Source organism: Taudactylus pleione, unplaced genomic scaffold (assembly GCF_031769625.1).
Source record: "Taudactylus pleione unplaced genomic scaffold, aTauple2 ptg000341l, whole genome shotgun sequence".
Classification (NCBI taxonomy): Eukaryota; Metazoa; Chordata; class Amphibia; order Anura; family Myobatrachidae; genus Taudactylus; species Taudactylus pleione.
The window spans coordinates 1,916,788-1,937,679 of record NW_028284742.1 but is presented as its reverse complement, the minus strand read 5'-3'; the positions used below and the strand labels follow the sequence as shown (position 1 = coordinate 1,937,679).

General features: G+C 47.4%; 1 protein-coding gene across 2 annotated transcripts in view; it reads left to right on the top strand.

Annotated features, from left to right (window-relative positions):
- The window catches only part of ABCD3 (ATP binding cassette subfamily D member 3), an 87,705-nt gene extending 67,076 nt beyond the window's left edge, over window positions 1-20,629 (top strand). For both annotated transcript variants that reach the window (XM_088443963.1, XM_088443962.1), the window contains exons 21-23: window positions 4,890-4,994; window positions 16,853-16,909; window positions 17,941-20,629. In XM_088443963.1, the coding sequence (XP_088300089.1) occupies window positions 4,890-4,994; window positions 16,853-16,909; window positions 17,941-18,018 (240 nt within the window). In that variant the 3' untranslated portion in view covers window positions 18,019-20,629. The remainder of the gene's footprint in view (window positions 1-4,889; window positions 4,995-16,852; window positions 16,910-17,940) is intronic.
- The last annotated feature ends 263 nt before the right edge of the window (window positions 20,630-20,892 follow it).

Below are 20,892 nucleotides of genomic sequence, written 5' to 3'. Positions count from 1 at the left end.
ACGTCATAGCTCCGATATTAACGCAAAAACGATGTTATCGCACCCATATTGAATACCCCTGTACATGTACTGTTTCTTCTGCTGGGAAAACATGGGTATCAGATCATCATTCCACAAATAGTGCAAGTATGGGAGGCCTGGAAGTGTTCCATTAGCTTTTAAAAGTGACGTCCTCTGAAGCATAATTTTGTTACATTAAACTTCTTCTCAACCTTTCACCTGTTGGCGCCCATCAATAGCAGAAGATTGCAATACATCAGTATACCTTGGGGCCAATTCCTGTAATAGTGAGGCTTCGTATGAGCCTCGCACACTGTTTCCATGGGATGTTTATGGTAATAACCATCACTCATATTTGCTTGCATCCCATAAAGGTGCAAACAAAACTGAGCTATTGCTGATTTTGGGGTGCAAAAACACATTACATGAGGCGCCTACAGGACCTTTCGGTTAATTGAATTGGACCAATTTTGGCTTGTCATGCTTAAGATTGATTGGTCAATGATCTACATACTGAGGCGTTGATAAAGGGCAGTCGCCAGTCTGTGTTTACCACACTCTACAAGTAGCAATGTATCAAAAATGCTACAAAACAGCCTTTGTATGATCTAGATCAAACAGGCAGGCTTTGTTCCTTCCCCCTGCCAGCATTATCCCTGACTGTAATAGTAGTCATTTCTGCTGTTCTCTTGTATAAATAGCAGCAATTGTGAGCACAGAATGAAAAATCTAATGAGCGATCATCCATAGAGAGAGAGGCTGATAGTTCTGGTTATATGGAGTAATTAGGGTCTGGCTAAGATGTGTTACAGTCTTTAAAAGTTAGATTTAAACTTGGGTAGTTTCTTCCACTTCTATAGTTGAATTATTTTATTAGATACTGCATGTTAAGTTCTTATTTCATGATCTGGATATAGATCAGGTCTTTGTGACAGTAGGACAGAAAGGAAGTGGGTGAAAACTGTATAGAACTAGGTGTTTGTTTGTTTGGTATGCAGTCGGGAAACCGGCGGACTTAACCCTCGCCGGGATAAAGCAGTCAGGAAGCCGGCTGTCAGGATTAAGTGACAGGCGACTAAATCTAGACGCCTGTAATTTTACCGACGCCGGGAGACCGGCGCCCGGCATCCCGATCGAAGGGATGCTGAGCGCGGATAGCCGCAGGGGGGGGGGGGGAGGGTTAGGTTTAGGGTTTCCTGGGGGACAGGGTTAGGCACCCCCTGGGAGGTTAGGGTTAGGCTAGGAGGAGGGATAGTTAGGCACCCCCGGGGGGGACTTAGGGTAAGGCAGCGGGGAAGAGGGGGTTAGGTTTAGGCACTGGGGGGAAGGTTAGGGTTAGGCACCCCTAAGGAGGGTTAGGGTTGGGGGGGAGGTTAGGTTAGTGAATACTTACCTGGGGACGATCGGGATTTTCACCCACGTCGGGCAGCTGCTGTCAGGTATTCCACCCGGCGGTAAATCATACAGATTCCGTTTGTTTGTTCAAGCTGGAGTCAACAATATGGGTGGTAGAAATAACTGAGGCTAATCTAAAGGTCCATTGAGATGCTGCACTACTGCTATCCGTGTAGTTTTACACCAATTGTCTGGAAATTACAGTGTATATGTGCACTTAATCAGTGATCGCAATGAGACGATGGGTTCCAGGAACGTAATCACTTTTAAAATATGGAGTCCTACCTCACTGTTTCTAGGTCCCATATTGTTGTAGGGTTTGGTGTAAAATTCTAAACCCATATAAGAGAAATAATGAAAAAACAGCAGTGTAACCAAACATTTTGACCTCCCCACTGGCTACTTAAATGCCCAGCTTCCTCTTTTACCTTAGAAATATTTGCAGATTAGGACACGAGGGGGCAGGAAATCATATAGACGCACACAGCATGTGTGATCTTTTGCAGTGTGCTTGGGGGATCATTCGTGCCTTTTTTTTCTTCTTAAACCCCTCACTTTCATGCACCTGTGAAAGACAATTAGGTTGATTTGAGCAGCCACTATTTAATAATACTGTTCTGAGAGCCATGTATGGGACCAGCATTTGGAGGTTGTGCTGGTTCTTGTAGTGCCATTTGGAGGATATTGGAGTACCTCCAGGTGAGTTCGCTTGCAACTTTAGGTATATTAATGTATGTGCTATTATCATATGGCACAACCATGTTGACATTATGAATGTGATGATTGACCTATCATTGGCAACCTGTCTTGCAGGACCTGCTCATTTTTTAAAGCTGTGTCCCTCACTGCCTATAGCGCATAAAATATGTGCAACAGATGTGTCCACATGTCTTCCTTACGCGTTAAACAGCCCTTCTGCGCCGTGACATGGGTGACTCTGTAGCGCCAAGCTTCTTTACGTGCAACTTTTACCCTTCAAATGCGTTTTATTCACAAAGCGATGCAATAGGACGCTCAAGCACCTGCTGCTGATTAAAATTATATGCCGCTGACACTCTAACACGTAGCATTTTGCATGCAGATGCACCCACAGTCACACACAACATGCCGTATATCATTTTATTCAGCAGAAGCTGCTTGTGCACCCTATTGTATCACTTTGCACATAAGACACATTTGAAGGGAAAAAGTTGCAGGAAAAGACGATTGACGCTACTGATTCACCCAAGGTATGGCACGACTAGAAGGGCTATTTAACTTGCAAAGGAAGTAAGATGTACGTGGACACGTGTAGCGCATATTTTTTGAGCTATAGGCAGTGAGGGAGGCAGCTTTCAAAAATGAGCAGGTACCACAGGATAGGTTGCCAATGATATGTCAAATGACCCTTTGCAATATGGACATAGGTCCAGCTAATCAAGTCCCCCCTCTATAGCTGGGTGCACACTGATGGATATTTCACCTATTCAGTGGAATAGGTGATATATCTATAGCGCATCGCCCAGTGTGTACAGCTGCGACGTTCACAGACATATCGTCTGTTCGCACTGGCCGACACACACACGATATATTGTCCGTTTAATTAGAATTAGACTAACGAGTTAATGTTTATATATATATATATATATATATATATATATATATTAATTATATATATGTATTCTTAATTATCAAATTCAGTAAATAAAGGCTATTCTACTCTATTGTGTTGTGTGTGTCTATATGTGTCTGTGTAGGTGGTTGCCTGGGGAGCAGGGGCGCAGGTCATATGTGCAGAGATTTTTACGGCTGCCAGGAGATGACCTTCCAGCAGCCGCCGGTGGGCGTTATTGGCGCGGTCACATTTTAATATTATTGTTTATTTATATGGCGCCACAAGTGTTCCGCAGCGCCTTACAAAGTACATAAACAAAAAAGTGACTTACAGAACAATACAATGCAGGACAAGGGCATGGATAATACACATTGCTACATTGGTGACCATAACACCCAAATAAGCAACAGAGCATAAGCAACCAAGTGTTAGGTGCCCTAGTGGGGAGTAAGAAGATGAAAGTAAAGTAGGGAGAAGCACAAGAGGGTAGAGGGCCCTGCTCGCAAGAGCTTACATTCTAAAGGGGAAGGGAAGACTAACAGGCGTGACACATATGGGGTAGACAGGGAGGAGGGAGCATGTAGCAGCAAGTTAGGATGAGAGCTGGAAGGCATTGATGAAGTGTAGTGGGTCTTGAGAGGTGGAGAGTCTGATGGAGAGAGGGAGAACATTTCAAAGGTGAGGAGCAGCACGGGCAAAATCTTGGAGGCGGGAGTGGGAGAAAGTAATCGGTTGGCATGAGAGGCGGCATGCATTTGTCGAACGAATGATGGCGGGCAGGAGAGTGAAGGGAGATGAGGTCAGAGATGTAAATGTGAGAACCTTGAATTGGGCTCGGAAGGGGATCCAGTGGAGGGCTTGTAAGAGAGGAGAGGCAGACGTAGAGCGTTTGGGGAGAAAGCTGAGTTGAGGACAGACTGGAAAGGAGAGAGATGGGGAGTTGGGGAGGCCAGATAGGAGGAGGTTACAGTAGTCCAATCTGGAGATGACCAATGAGTGTATTAGGATCTTAGTAGCATCCTGGGTGAGAGGGTCTGATCCTGGAAACGAGAAGACTGTGAGAGGTTCTGGATATGTGGTTTGAAGGAGAGGGAGCAGTCCAGTATGACTCCAAGACAGGGTACTTTTGGGGCTAGAGGAGATAGTTGTGCCATCAAATAATAAAGAAATAGTGGAAAGTGAGGTTATGTGGGAGGGTGGGATGTTGATCAGCTCTGTCTTAGACATATTAAGTTTAAGAAATCGCTGGGACATCCAGGAAGAGATAGCAGAGAGACAGTTGGAGATATGAGTGAGGAGAGAAGGGAAGAGGTCAGGGGAATAAAGGTAGATCTGAGTATCATCAGCATAGAGATGATAATGGAGGTAAAAAGAGCTGATGAGTTTACCTAGAGAGGACATATAGAGGGAGAATAGGTGTGGTCTAAGAACAGAACCTTGGGGAACACCTACTGTTAAGAGGATGTGGAGCCGGTGAGGAGACAGAGCAGGATCGGTCAGAGAGGTAGGAGGACAGCCAGGAGAGGGCAGTGTCACGTAGACCAAGGGAGTGATTGATTTGCAGCAGGAGAGGGTGGTCCACAGTGTCGAAAGCAGCAGAGAGGTCAAGTCCGGATGAGGGTAATTTCTTCCTCTCCGGATGCGACCACGCACGGCAAGTGGTTAAAAGACTTAATACTCTGCAGTGTGTCAAATGGTCGTGGTCTGTAAATAAATAATAATAATGTCATTGCAGATGTTAAAGCCAAATTTACTCCATGTGTTCTCTTCTTGTAGAAAAGTATATGAAGTTCTTACACTTTGTTGGCACATAGCATTTTATGTTTTTCCTAAGAGTTTAGTTACTAGGCTTGTTCTTTACACTGTTTGCAGAGCTAGTGACATATCGCTCTTGTTTCAGATGGCACGGCTATTTTACCACAAGCCTCAGTTTGCGATCTTGGATGAATGCACAAGTGCTGTTAGTGTGGACGTAGAAGGTTATATCTACAGCCACTGTAGGAAGGTAAGTAAGAGACGAAATTGTGGCAATATATTAATCTAGCTTTTATCACGCAAGAGATCTACTACCTGTTGCCCTTCATAAAACTGCAATTTATAGATGCACTAATCAGATAATATATATATTTCCAGAAAGGAGTATGTGTTGGTACTTGTTTGGCAAATAGCTCTAGTGCAACCATCACTGTATCAATGTCTATACAATATGCAGTATCTCGCAGTAGTGATATGTAATGCTTATGATGTCCACATACTTACTCAGCAGCTTATCCAGCCCAGCAGCCAAACTTCCGGATCAATGACCAATTTGGCCACACAAATACAATGCTAACTTACACAGACCCACAGTCTGGGCTGCTGACTCAGGAATTGGCTTGTACAGCAAATATCCCATTACTTTGGTATCTGTCTGTGCAGATGCATTGTTTTGCACAGCAGTCAGTTGCAGGGAATGGGTGTAAAATCCCTGCAGTCGGAATGCCTGCTGTCAATATACCGACAGCGGCATCCCGATGCTCAGGATCCCGACAAGGGTTGGGTAAGTATACTCACCCTGCCCCCTGTCCCCCTAACACTAACTCTCTGTATCTACATCCTAACACTAACCCTCCCCCCACCCCATCCTAACACTCTCCATTAGTGCCTAAACCTAACCCTCTCCCCTCCCCCGTGGCTAAGTCCTAACCAGCCCCGCTATACTCATGTTCGGCATCCAGGCTGTCGCGATGTCACCTACTGTCGGTATTCCGGTGCTGGACTTTTAGCCGGGTAGTGGCGTTCCGGCGCCGGGATTTCTTCAGCCGGTATGCCACGTGTCGGTATAGTAACTACATCCCAGTTGCAGCTACTACTGTGTGTTGCCTCATTCACTCAGTTCTGCTGCAGAGGAAGATTTACATTAGTAAAAAGTGTAGGCTGTTGGTGTGTAAAGCCCAACCTGTTAGGCCAGTGGTCGGGGAACGGGTAAATTACCCCACATGGGGTAAAAATGAAATTCCTGGGGGTAATGGACGGACAGCCGGCCATGCATATGAATCATTCTATAATATAGAATGATTCATATGCATGCTCGGCTGTGCCACAGGGAGGCTCCAAGCCGGACGCCCGCTGAGATGTTATTACCAGCGGGTGCCCGGCTCCTTCCCTGCAGCGCCGCGTTAGCCGGAGGTTGGAGTTCTCTTCTGAACTCCAGCTTCCGCCTCTCTCCATGCGCACTATGGGAGAGACGTCTTGACGTCTCTCCCATAGTTCCGAGGAGTAGCCGGGTGGACAGGACTGCGGTGGATGCAGCAGCGGGGATTAAGGCAAGTGGCTGGTTTTTTTTGTACAAGGGACACTACTACAGGGTCATTATATGGGGGCACTACTACAGGGGCATTATATGGGGCACTACTACAGGGGCATAACTATGGGGGCACTACTACAGGGGCATAACTATGGGGGCACTACTACAGGGGCATTATATGGGGGCACTACATTTCCTTCCTTTCAAATCAAGGGGGTAACGTCGGCGTATCTAAATATATTTTGGGGTAAAAGGTAAAAAAGTTCCCTGACCCCTGTGTTAGGCACACCTTGATTACACAGTACTTGCTAGTGCTATCCCAGAGCAGTTTCATCCTGATATAAACTTAGATCACGTATTTCCAGTTTTGCATTTGGTAGACGCCTGACTTTTGCAGTCTGCATGAACTGAGTCGCCTCTCGGCTTCTGCCCCTAGGCACAAACTTACTGGGTCTAATACTCGGTTGGGCCTTTACAGGGGTTCAACACATGGAAAAATGACAAGCCAACGAGACTGAGGAAATAATTACTAAGATACCAATCACAGCACTGTGGTTGTGGGACATGTACACTCCGTTAACAATATAGCAGATCAACTGCAGACTTGTACTATTTATCTGCAGATTTATCAATAAAAACAGTATGTCGCTTAAACCTGTCTCTTTTCACATTGTGCATAAATTTCGTGAGTAGGCTTTTTCCAAGCTTAAAATTTACAGATAATTACTGTAACCACAATGAGGGTTTTCTGGGTGGATTCATAGTCAGGCTTGGTCATGTTTCTTTCCTGCTTACTCTGTGCCATTCATTCCAGTCTTGCATCACAGCAGGTCTTAGAACTCTGCATTTGCCAATTATCAGGCATTCAGTCCAAACCAGATCATATCAACCTGAAAACATAACCTGTTCTACTTCAGGGTCCATAGGGGGTCCACAGGGTTGACCTTGGGGTATAGCTGGATCTGGATCCATGGGCACCACGCAGTTAAAGCTTTGCTGCTCCCAGGATGCACTTGGGTCCGTCCTCCTCTATACCCCGGCCACAGGCACCTCAGTTTTAGTTGGTGCCCGGCCGGAGTCGGGTCACCCTGCGCAGTGGGGCTGCATAAGCAGCCCCTAAGCTTTATTCTTTATTTAAAAAAAAAAAAAAGATTTTATTATTTTATTTTTACTGTCTTCAGAGCGGCAGCATCAGACTGTCCATCTGGACGTCTACGCTGCCGCTCCAACAGCCCCGCTGGCGCTGCGACGCCGGTACTGATCCGGGGATCGCAGCGGGACCCCGGAGACAGTACTAGCGTGGCTCCGGGACCTCCCAAGGACTGCTGCCGGACTGAAGGGGCCAAGTAAGCCGCGTGCCGCGCTGTCAGCGCTGCACGCGGGGAAAATGCAGTCTTCATGCCGCCGGTCTCTGGGGACAGACCGGCGGCGCTAGTAGCGGCGGCGGGCTCCCCCTCTTCAGGAATACCCCGCTTGTCCGCTGGCCCCCGGGGTGTAAGTACCGGCGGGGAACCGGCTTCCCCGGGGGTTTAGTACTAGCAGGGGAGGCAGCCTTCCCTGCTTCAGCGCTCCTCCCCTCAGCCCAGTGCGCCTTCTCTCATGTGTGCTGGCGTCGCTGGGCTGTTCTCACTCGGCCACTCCTCCTCAGAGCTCTCCGGCGGCCATCTTCCTCAGGCAGCATCGCAGAGCTCCCAGGCAGGCTTCCAGTGGACCAGTCCCCCTGCGTACCTCTCCCCCTGCAAAGGACTGTGTTCGCAGCGCTATAGCCCTCCCAGACACTGAATCTGGGAGGTTGATTGTAGCGGAAGGTGCAGTGAGTATAACTTCTCTGCATGGTATGTGACTTTTTGCTAGTGCTGCTGTCTGTGCTTATTTTCTACTTACTGTCAGCTTTTTACCTATCCCTTTCCTTCTCCTACGGCCCGCAGGTGCGTGGGGGAGGGGTGTTCTTTCTGTGTACCTCACTTATATAAATCTACGTATTTGTGAGGTCCGTCACATACTGCGGTGTGCTCCTCAGTACCATATTGTGGGCTGTTTGGGTTGCATACTTGGGAGTGCGTGGGTGTTATACGCCTTACCTCGTTTCGGTGAGACACTTTTTTTGCAAAAAAGTTTGTGTCATGTCTGATGAGGGGAATGAGCGCTCCGAAGCTCCTGTGTTGTTTTCCTGCCGACGCTGTTCGGCAGGGGTTGACGGGGCAGATTTGTCTCAGGACGGTCTGTGCGGGCGGTGCCAGTTGGTACCTGGACCCTCTAAACCCCCGGTGGCGCAGGATCCTCCGTGGGCAATGTTTACGCAAGTGCTGGCGTCAATCGCGGACCGACTTGCGGTCCCGACTGCTGCCCCTTCTAGGGCGTTGCCCCAGCCTACCATGCCCCGTTCCCCAGGTGTGACTCGTCTGGTGCAGTCTCCTCCCGGGTCTCAGACTGTGGGTCCTTATGCGGGTTTGCCGGTATACGTGCAAACCCCCACGGTGCCGCAGCAGTCGATGGTACCTTTTCAGGGGTATCCTCAGGCAGTACCCCCGCCTTGGGTGGACGTCCTCTCCAGCTCTGTTCAGAGTCTGGCGGCTTCGTCATCGGCTTTTCAACATATGTTGCACAGTGATTTGCCCCCACGGGCGTCCAAGCGTTCCGTTCCGGCTTCACTGGCGGCTCAGTTCACGGACACGGACGTGTCTTCGGATGACGGGGAGATCCATGAAGACTCTGACTCGGATGCCGGGGCCCAGGAGATGGAGGCTAAGTCTTCCATTAATGTGCCGGCATTGGTTAGGGCGGTGCGGGCCATCCTTCACATTGAGGAGGATGTGCCCGCCCCCAGGTCAAAATACCCAAATTTTAAAAAGGCCAAGGTAGCTTCGACGGTTTTTCCCCTGTCCGATCAATTGACGGATCATATGGCAGGGGCCTGGCAGCTGCCCAGCAAGAGGTTCCAGAAGCGGTTGGCTTCGAACTATCCGTTTCCGGAGACTCATTGCAGGAAGTGGGAAACTCCTCCAGTGGTGGATTCCCACGTTACCCGCTTAATTAAAAGCGCTACGCTGCCTTTGCCGTCGATCTCCTCCCTGAAGGATCCCACGGACAGGAAGGTGGAGACTTGTTTGAAGTCTATCTACTCTCTCTCGGGGGCGGTGGCCCGTCCGTCCATGGCCATCTCTTGGGTGGCTAAGGCCATCGAGAGCTGGGCCAATGCTTTGGAGGATACCTTTCCGGAAGATGCTCCGGAGATCCAGAGAGCGTTGATAGGTCAAATGAGGGATCCGGCTTCCTACATTGGGGAAGCATCATTAGACGCAAGCCTGCTAACCTCTCGGGTGTCGGCTGCATCTGTGTCGGCGCGTCGGTCCTTGTGGCTGAGGTCTTGGAGAGCTGACGCTGACTCTAAAAAGGGACTGGAGGCCTTACCTTTTAATGGGGAGTTGCTTTTTGGTCCAGACTTGGACAAAATTGTGGACACTCTGGCTAAGTCTAAATCAGCCTTCCTCCCTTCGGCTTCTGCTCCTACCAAGGTACGGAGCTCTGCTTTTCGGGTTCAGGGCAAGGCAAAAGGTCAGTCCTTCCCGAGGCAGTCGACGACCAAGGCCGCTTCTAAGCCCAAGAAGCAGCCCTGGAGTGCCAGGCGCCCTTCTTCCAAGCAGGAAGATAAACCTTCTGCCTGATGGGACGGGCCTCCCTCTGGGGGACCCCAGAGTGGGAGGCCGACTTCTTCTATTTGCCCAGTGCTGGCACAATACCACCACGGATGCCTGGGTTCGAGAAGTGGTCTCCCAGGGGTACGCCCTGTCTTTTCGGCACAGACCACCCCACCAGTTTTTCTGCACGAGTCCTTCTCAGGATACGACCAAGTCTTTACAGATTTAGGAAGCTATAGAGTCCTTGCTGACAGCAGGGGTCATTGTTCCCGTTCCTCAATTACAACGAGGGACGGGGTTCTAGTCTTCTCTGTTTCTGGTGCGGAAACCCAATGGTTCTCATCGCCCTATCCTCAACTTGAAGTCTCTGAACAAATTCCTCAGAGTTCCCAAGTTCAGGATGGAAACGTTACGTTCCATCATTCTGGCGATGGAACCGGGGGATTACATGGTGTCCCTGGATATCCAGGACGCCTACCTCCATGTTCCGATAGCACCTTCGCACCAGCGGTATCTGAGGTTTGCTATCCTTCAACACCATTACCAGTTCCGGGCGCTACCCTTTGGTCTCTCCACGGCACCGAGGGTGTTCACGAAGATTATGGCGGTCATGGCCGCACATCTTCGGAACCAGAATGTACGGCTACTACCGTATCTGGACGACCTCCTGTTGCTGGCGAGTTCCCCGGAGGTACTGCTTCATCATCTCCACTTGACGGTCGCTTGCCTGCAAGCGCACGGGTGGCTGATAAATTGGAAAAAGTCCTCCCTGATTCCATCTCAGCGGATGGTTCATTTGGGAGCCCTGCTGGATTCTCGGCAGCAAAGGATCTTCCTGACCCCGGAGAAGGTCTCCTCCCTGCAGCTGAGGATACACAGTTGCCTGAGCAGTTGCCGCCTGTCGGTCCATTCGGCTATGAGGGTTTTGGGCTCCATGGTGTCAACATTCGACATGGTGGAATTTGCCCAGTTCCATTCCCGGCCTCTGCAGGGGCTGATTCTATCGGAATGGAACGGGTTACCTCACCGGATCCGCTCTCAGTTGCTGGTGTTGTCCCCGGAGGTTCGGCAGTCTTTGGCTTGGTGGCTTCAGACAGCTCATCTGGTCAAGGGGCGTCCCATTTGGATCCCGGACTGGGTCCTGCTCACGACGGATGCCAGTCTTCGGGGTTGGGGGGCAGTGGCCGGCTCGTTGTCACTTCAGGGTCGTTGGTCTGCGGAAGAAGCTCTTCTTCCCATCAACATTCTGGAACTGCGGGCGGTTTATCGGGCCCTGCAGTCGTCCGGTCCCGCTCTTTACGGACGGGCGGTTCAGGTGCAGTCCGACAACGCCACCATGGTGGCGTATATCAACCACCAAGGAGGAACTCGAAGTCGGGCAGCAATGTCAGAGGTGTCTCGCATCCTTGCTTGGGCGGAGTGTCACATTCCAGCGATCTCGGCAGTCTTCATTCCCGGAGTCCTCAATTGGGAGGCGGACTTCCTCAGCCGTCACGACGTGCATCCCGGGGAATGGTCGCTTCACCCAGAGGTGTTTCAGCTACTCATGGACAGGTGGGGGCTGCCGGAGCTGGAGTTGATGGCCTCCCGTCACAATCACAAGTTGCCCGTTTACGGGTCAAGGACAAGAGACGCAGGCGCCAGTCTGGTAGACGCGCTGTCGGTGAAATGGACGTTTCACCTGGCGTATCTGTTTCCTCCGATATCCTTACTTCCTCGGGTTCTGCGGAAATTCAAGCAGGACGGCGGCACGCTCGTGCTGGTTGCTCCGGCGTGGCCCAGACGTCCTTGGTACTCCGATCTGAGGTGTCTCTCCATCGACGCTCCGTACCTTCTTCCTCAGCGTCGGGACCTGTTGTCTCAAGGGCCCTGCCTTTACCCGGATCTGGGTCGGCTGTCTTTGACGGCGTGGCTCTTGAGACAGCCGTCTTGAGGTCTAGGGGTTTCTCCAGTTCAGTCATTGGTACCATGCTTAGGGCACGCAAGCCTGCCTCCGCACGGATTTACCACAGGGTGTGGCGCACTTACTTTCAGTGGTGTGAATCCAGAAACTATGATCCTCAGGTGTTCCGGGTTTCCAGAATCTTGGAGTTCCTTCAATCAGGTTTGGACCTCGGCTTACGCCTGGCCTCTCTGAAGGTTCATGTGTCTGCTTTGTCCGTGTGGTTTCAGCGACGGATTGCTACACTACCGGATGTTCACACCTTTTTCCAGGGTGTTCTCAGGATACAGCCTCCCTTCGTGCCTCCTGTGGCTCCTTGGGACTTGGCGGTGGTGCTACGGGTCTTGCAGGGTCATCCTTTTGAGCCTCTTGAGGTGGTGGACCTCAAGTGGCTGACGTTCAAGACCGTTTTTCTCCTAGCAATTGCTTCTGCCAGGAGGGTGTCAGAGTTGGGGGCGCTTTCCTGTCGCCCTCCTTTTCTGATTTTTCATCAGGACAGAGCGGTGCTCCGCACTCGTCCTGAGTTTTTGCCCAAAGTGGTCTCGAAGTTCCACATTAATCAGGAACTTGTTGTGCCAGCTTTTCAGTCGCCTGATCTTTCAGCTGGTGAGGCTTCCTTAGATGTAGTCCGGGCACTTAGAATCTATGTGGATCGGACTGCTTTGGTTAGGAAGTCGGATTCTTTGTTTGTCCTCTTCGGGTTTCACAAGAGGGGTTGGCCTGCCAACAAGCAAACGTTAGCCCGTTAGCTTCGTTCCGTTATTTGTGAGGCTTATGCACAGGAGGGTTTACCTGTGCCAGCCTCTGTTAAGGCTCATTCCACTCGTTCTGTGGGTCCCTCTTGGGCTGCTAGACGTGGCGCCTCCGCTGTTCAGCTGTGTAAGGTGGCCACCTGGTCTTCAATTCAAACGTTTTTGAGGTTTTATGCGTTTGACACCTTCGCCTCTCAGGATGCATCCTTCGGGCGCCGGGTACTCCTTTCAGCACAGGAGCGTCTCCGCCCTTAGTTGAACTGCTTTGGGACATCCCCAAGGTCAACCCTGTGGACCCCCTATGGACCCTGAAGTAGAAAACAAGAGATATGGTAAGAACTTACCTTTGTTATCTCTGTTTCTACGAAGTCCATAGGGTCCACAGGGCGCCCGCCCTGACGCACCTGGCTTCAAATGGGCTGTGTGGCTGGTCACCGGTTTTCCGTCTCCCATTTCTGTGAGTATGGTTTCTTGTGTGTTCCAGTCTTCCTTCTCTCTGTTTAGTCTCCTCCTCCAGCCTTAGCTGCTTACCCACTGAGGTGCCTGTGGCCGGGGCGGGGTATAGAGGAGGACGGACCCAAGTGCATCCTGGGAGCAGCAAAGCTTTAACTGCGTGGTGCCCATGGATCCAGATCCAGCTATACCCCAAGGTCAACCCTGTGGACCCTGTGGACCCTATGGACTTCGTAGAAACAGAGATAACAAAGGTAAGTTCTTACCATATCTCTTGTTTTTGCACCTGAACTTCAGCTACAGTCCATTGACAGGCTGGAGATTCCAGCATTAGGGCAGAGCGAATCATAGAGTGACCTGATAAGGGGAGACATAAAGCTTTCTGCTATTTAACCAATTTGGACAGAAAGCCCAATGTACAGCAGAGAGTATAGTCACTCCCAGTGGGTCATTTTATTGTAACTATTGCTAATGGATACACATTAATTAGACTTTGTCCCTACAGTCACAAAACAGCAGGCTACAGTTTCACTTTATTGTTCATCCAGGTGAGGCTTTGTCAGTAATTAGTCATGTTGCATTCCACACAGAACACATCAGTGAACTGCAAGTAAATTACACCACAATAGAGACCCTCCCCTGCACACAGTGATCTACAGATCAGACATAAACTGAGTAAAGCTGGGTACACACCTGAAAGATATATCTGCAGATGATGGTTGTTCATACACCATGAACAACCATCACTGCCATCTAAAGATTTATCTGGTCGGGGGTCACGTTGCGCCCCCTTCCTGGCTGCCTCTGCAGCAAATGTACTGCAGATATATTGGACATCTGCAGTGCAGTGTCGTCGTTTAGACATGTCGCTGGTACACACTGGCCGATGCGCCCACAATATATCGGCCGTTCAATTGAATGACTGATATATTGGCCAGTGTGTACCCAGCATAAAGCTATGTACACACTTGTACAATAATATTTGAGATCGGATTCTTCTTACAATTGAAAGTCCAGATGGACATATAGATTAATGCGTACACACTATTGCAATCTACCATTCCACCTGTGATCCCCATCTCTCGAAATCATCTGAAACGGTTGTGACTGCAGGAACAGCAGCAGATGTATTGGACAGAATGGTCGGTAGTGCGTACACACTTCCAGGTTTATCCGACATTGCACCATCGCATCTGATGAATATCAGGAGGCCCATAAACCCAGATCCACAGATGTGATCTGCTTTCTTTCATTAAAACATGATTATAGGTATATATACACTCTTAAGATATCTCACAAACGAGTCGGGAATCGGAAGATCTGTCATACGATTATATAGGTGTGTACCTAGCTTAAGACTGCAAAGTGAGATCTGGAAAGTCTTAAAGTCATGAGAACCGAATAATGCTAATGGACAGTCATTGTCTGAGCCAGACCATGGCCTCTTCTCTCTCGGGAAATAGGGGCGACACAATACCCAGGAACGCCCCCGCTCTGCCTCCCAAACGCTGCAGCCTGTCAATCAGGCTGCGGCTGGGAGGCACTTTGAGCGGACTCAACGGAGATGTGCTCTAACCATTGGGTTAGCATACGTCTCTGCATCAGGTCTAATGTCCGCACACAAGACCACCTCCTCCTTCATGAGGTTTACAAGGCTCATGTTATTTCACATTACATAACCTCACGTTAATCCTTGTGATCATGTACGACTGATGCTATCAATGATTATTTTATTTTATTGTTTTTCTGATTACTTTTGGCTGGCATACTGGAGGTTAAATAGTTGATCTGTTTATGATGCAGGTAAATGTTAACTCTGGATGTGATTTACAGTATACTTATCTGAGCTTGGACTTTCATCCACATAGATCCTTACAGGTTACATTAAACTGTATTAATACTGGTCTGTATGTGTTTGTTGAGGGCTCATCTAGAGGGAGCCATATTATCGTCGGATAGGCCTGTCCCTTGACTTGAATATAGCACAGGGTTCCTAGCAGACAGTTGTGCCTGTTGCTACCATTTATGGTAACCAGACTTACAGCTTAGCAACAACTTATGCTGGCCATACAAGCTGCAATTATCGGGACGATCCGCCCGATTTCGGCGGATCGCCGCGATAATTGTAGCGTGGGGGGGGGCGACCGAGGGTTAAATATTGCTTGGTCGGGCATGTTGGATTGTCCAGCATGCCCATCCGATGCGATATTTACCCGGTAACTGTCGGCCGCATCGGGCAGTGTATGCCCAGCGCGGCCGACAGACAGACATTTCCTGTGTTCCTTCCTACGGAAGGAACAGGGAAATGTCTCCTCCCCCGGGGCCGGAGCGCAGATGTCGGGCTATACACTGTGAGATTTCTCTCACAGTGTATGTCGCGGACATCTGCGGCTGGCAGCCAGCCAGATAAAATGTCTGTTGGTCTAACAGACATTTTATCTTGCCGTGTATGCCCAGCATAACACAGAAATTGATTTGATAAATATAAATAAATATATACAAAATGGAAGTTGCTCAATCAGTTTATAAATAAACACAGGTGTTATGTGGGCTACACACTGGGCTGATGGGTTGGCTGTCCGAATGAGCAATCGATCCAATGATAAGGTTTATGCACAAATGATCCTGTGCATACACATTTGCCAATTGTCGGCTTAGATTCCATTTGAATATGCCCACCTAGTAGTGACGTCAAATTCAATGGATTCTGCTCCAGATAGATTGTTCGTTCAGTTGGTCGTGTGCGCGCACCGGCAGATGTGAATGATATATCTGCAATATATATCATATCTGCCATGCTGCACTGTTGGCACGATAGATCGTGTGTAGACACTGTTCCGATGGTATGGACGATATAGTCTGTCTGCTTTATGAACAACATATTGGACTTGTGTACCTAACATTAGAAAGGAAGGGGTTATCTAAAAAAACAAGTGCGCACAGGAGAATCTCCTCGCACAGCGGTCAACCAGCAAAAAGGGAACAAATTAAACTTCATTCTATGTGCTGTGACTTCTGAATTGATTGTGCTACTTCCATTAGGATCATCACAATGGGTGACATGGGTGTGCGGTGTCGCCCACTATGATGCCACCATTGAGGACATTAAACTAGATACCTAGCTGAGTAACTGTATTTGGTGAGCAATTTCATGGATTAGGGCATACCGGCAGTCTTTGTTCATTGGGAAACATATGATCCCCATTGAGGTTTCAAATGTAGGCACTAGAATGGTCAAACAAACATTTTCTAGGACAGATCTTAGAATTTACCATCCGAGATCCTTGTGGTGTGTGTAAATAATTGCCTGCTAATAGCTGGGGTTTTGGAAAATGAATTGGACCGGGAAATCTACTCAAAGTGCAACTTACTAAGAAATAAGTTTATTCTTGTAATGAATGAGTCTGCTGTAATTATTCACAGATGAAGAATAATGAAGGCAGTATAAAGCAGTTTAGTCATTCCAAGCCTGGGGTTGGGTTACAGCCAATGCAACTTTCAGTAGTTTTTTGACACACTGCGGTGTTCTTACAGATGTAATCCTTTGGCACTTTTAATTGTGCCAGGGAAACTGCTGGCACAATTCCAGTGGGAATATTTGCGTCACTAAACTTTCTTCAAAAAGAAAAAAAAACCTCAGTGTTAAGTAATGCTACAGTGACAGCAGTCACAAATAAATCCTTGTTAGTTAGGTTTTCAGGGGTGTTCTACTAAATTCTTTGTAGGACTAGCAGATCTCTATATTATGTAGTTATTGTACTAAGCCTGAATCCTTTTGTTCTTCTTTGCTAGGTTGGAATATCCTTGTTCACAGTGTCACACAGAAAGTCCCTGTGGAAACACCATGAGGTATACTTCTGAAGACATCATTTATGTGTATAGTGTGTAATTGTGTGAAACGTCCGTAGGATTGAAATGAGTCTCCATTTAGTGCAGTGTGTTGGCAGAAATCGGTGCGGTGTGTTCTTTCTGCCATTACAGTGGCTGCCCACAATCTCAGGAGTGCCAGTCAGGTGTTGGTTGTTATTCTACATGTATACCTCTAGGACATTTTCCTCAGTGCTGCATAGACATGCACAGAGCCTTCTCTAAATCAAGTCTGTGTCTTATTTCGGTAAGATTTCCACATAGAAAGCAAGCAGAAAAGGTATACCGATAATATGGGCAACTAATTCATAGATATTGATGGACTCAATGGAATCAACCTGTTAAGGTACGATTATGTGTACTGAAAGGTTGCAATTTCAGTGAGAGAAACAGAATTAAAACAACTAATCCTAAAGCTACATACACACACAACGATTTGGTTACCAACGATTTTCTGAACGATTTTCTGTCAGATTATCTGTCAGATTTTTTAAAGTGTAATGAACGATTTTTTTTGAACTACAAAGATTTTTGTATATTCCCTTAATGAAAATCGTTGAGTTGACAAGTCTGACTAAACTACAAACGTGAACGCGCATGACCGATAATCGTTCGTCGTTTGACTCAGAAAGTGAACGATTTTTTTCGAACTATTATCGTTAAACGATATTGTTTAACGATAATCGTTCAAAAAATCGTTGTGTGTGTATGCAGCTTAACACAATAGTGCACTCTGCCTGACAAAGAAAAGAAGCAATTACTGTGCTGGCCTAGACCATGGGTCCGCCTGTGCCCCTGTCCGTGGGTCCGCCTGTGCCCCTGTCCGTGGGTCCGCCTGTGCCCCTGTCCGTGGGTCCGCCTGTGCCCCTGTCCGTGGGTCCGCCTGGGCCCCCTCTTTTTGTCTGTGATGAGGCGTTTTATAAAGTACTATACTAGATGCAGTCAGTTGGCTGACGTCCTAGTAACAATACTATATTTCTATATAATTAATAACACTCTCCTTCTCATTACAGTACTACCTCCATATGGATGGCAGAGGCTACTATGAGTTCAAGCAAATCACGGATGAAACAATTGAGTTTGGATCATAGTGATAATGATGAATTGAAAGTAACTCATGGGAAAAAAAAAACTACAGTATAGTTTTTTTTTTTATTTTTATTAGCAAATTTTTGCCTAATCCTAAACAATCCAAGTCTAATGTGTAGAATGTTGACAACTGTGCATACTATAATGTAATTATTAACACTACTGTACCAAGGGTGCACCGAAGTCCACATCGAGGTTTCGACCAGAGGACATAATTATTGAATAAGAAATCAACTACTCTGACTTTCTTGGCCAGTGAGGAGTGAGCCCCATTTCCAAGGAGGAGTGAAAGATCTACCACTAGTTTGTTTTGTCAGAACCAGCGTCTCCAAGTCCTGGCGGGCTTCCTCTGTAAGCATAGATGTCCAGGACAGAAGGGTTGGTTGTGGTGACAGTAAAGTAACAGATGTAGCGTCCTTTTTTTATTGTTAATCTCAGGTTATTTGTTTTTTCTTTATTTGAGATACTGAAGGATGACTATGGGGTAAGACTCTGTTATTATAGCTTTTACCCAAACTTCTGATTGTGATCAGGGCAATAGCTAAATTGAGGGTCAAACAAAGGCAATACATCATTGTATGGTTTTAAATGGGCCAGGGTGTAATTTCTGCTAAGCAGACCACACAATCCTGGAGAATCGGACAGTACCCTATGAAATTCTGGCCAAGGCTATATATATTCCATTGGGTACGTCTGGTGGGACTGATGCTGCATGTCTTCACTTTTGTATGTAACAGATTTGTTCTTCCCACATGCAGATTTCAGTGGACTATTTCGGATTCTTTCCATGTGATTTATTATAACCTATTAACTTAAAAAAAACTATTAGTTGTTAATTGGATGGCTTTTTATGTTTAAAGATGAGATCACTGTGCAGGGAAATAGACCATTTATTGTGGATCTAGTTTGGTGGTAGAGGCATTGAATGGCATGCACTGAGTATGCAATAAATGGGATCTATGTACACCCTGATCCAGTGTGTCTACTGAAACCTTTCTTTCCATTACTCTTATTGTGGTGTCTAACGTAATGTCACTTCTTGTGGAAGAACTTGGATAAAGGCTGCGGAAAAAGGGTGGTTCTGCCCTCAGTGCTATAAATCCAGCAGCAAATTCATCTCTGTAGGTCTGACAGTTCTTGCTTTATATAGTTCTTCAATGTACAGACACCTCCTACTACAGCTCTATGCCGCATACTTACTAAGATGAGGGTTTTTAAAAGTTGAGATGCAACCAATCAGATTCTACTTATTTATCTAGTACCTTGTAGAAGATAATAGCTATAATCTGATTGGTTGCTACGGGCAACATCTCCACATCTAATAACTCTCACTTTAGTAAATATACCCCTATGACTCTTCCCCATTCCCTACTTACCGATCAGGCACCAAGCTGTGTGCAGTTCCTTCCATGCAGACTGGACCTGGGTATAATGCGGCTGCATTCAAAATCCGGATGGGTAGCATATGGAATGCTAATGTGACTGTAGGTGGGCATCACACCACCCCACCATTTATTATGTGAGAGAAGCAGTCGTCCTAATCATCTGCACTCACATCTACCCCACTCTATGGATACAAGAGAGAGGATTGAAATAGGCGGCATCTCAGCATACACACCACTCAGAATATGGTAACCCCAACAACGTGGTTCTCTTCTGTGCGTAAGCGCATTTGACACCCAGAAAAGCCCATTTCATGGACGGAGAGTAATGCCCGGTTCAGAATCACCCAGAGATATGCAAAAAGGCATATGTTAGCTACAGCGCATTCTAAAACTCGCTAGATGCAGCTGCATTCGGACCTGCATGCAACTCAGAATCAGGCCCGACAGTATGTGGCTGAGCTGGCAGCTTAGTAATAGGGATATACCAGGAGGAGAAAGGCACCCTGGGAAGGACTGGTCCCTATACCACCTCTAAATCGAATTGTCTTTGATCCACAGAACAAGCTGGATAATGCAATGCATGGTATCTTTTTCTATTGCACTTATCCATATAAATAATGTACAGACTTCATTTTATTGAGCACTTAGGAGTTATCATTTTTGAGTTCTTGAGGATTTTCTTGCAATGAACTTACATTAAAGACTGACCAAAAATAAAACAAATGATAGTCAATGGGGTGCGTTTAGAATTGTTCTCTTGAATGCAATATTTGTTCTGCTGTTTGGATTTCTCCTCATGGGGGAGATGTACCAAGCCTTGGAGAGAGATGAGGTGGAGAAGTTGCCAAAGCAACCAATCAGCATTTAACTGTCATTACAAATAAATGACAGACAGAAATGCTTTGGGAAACTTCTCCACATTATCTCTCCAAAGCTTGATACACCTCCCCCTAGACAGTAAAATCATCAATTTACGTGAATCCACTTGAAAAAGGGAATACAATCAGCAAGTGTATTGCGTACAATGTGCATGGTAACTGAGAATGGGGCTCATATGTCTTATACATAGAAATATGCATCACAAGATGTCGGTGTGACGCTCCATTGCTACTGCTGTCCTTATAAAGCCAATCACTGTCTTTAATGTATATTGAGCGCATAGAAGTAGCTTGCTATTTTATTAGGTACATGACACTTGGTAATTTAACAATAAAATGATGACCGGAAACTTTTGGCAGTTTGGACTCTGGCTTTACTTGCGTAATGGGGGATATAGGGCCTGATTCAGCAGCGATCACAAGTGCGATTACACACGCAATCAGCCGATTGTTGCTTTCTGCGCGATTGTAAACGCAGTGACTATGGAGACCCATAGCAGAGTGATTGACAGGAAGTACTGCTTGGAGCTGATGATGGGGGGAGTGGTCGGCGAAACGAAGGCGTGCCAGTGGGTTTAAACATCGTTGCAAGGGCGTGCATAAATATGCCATA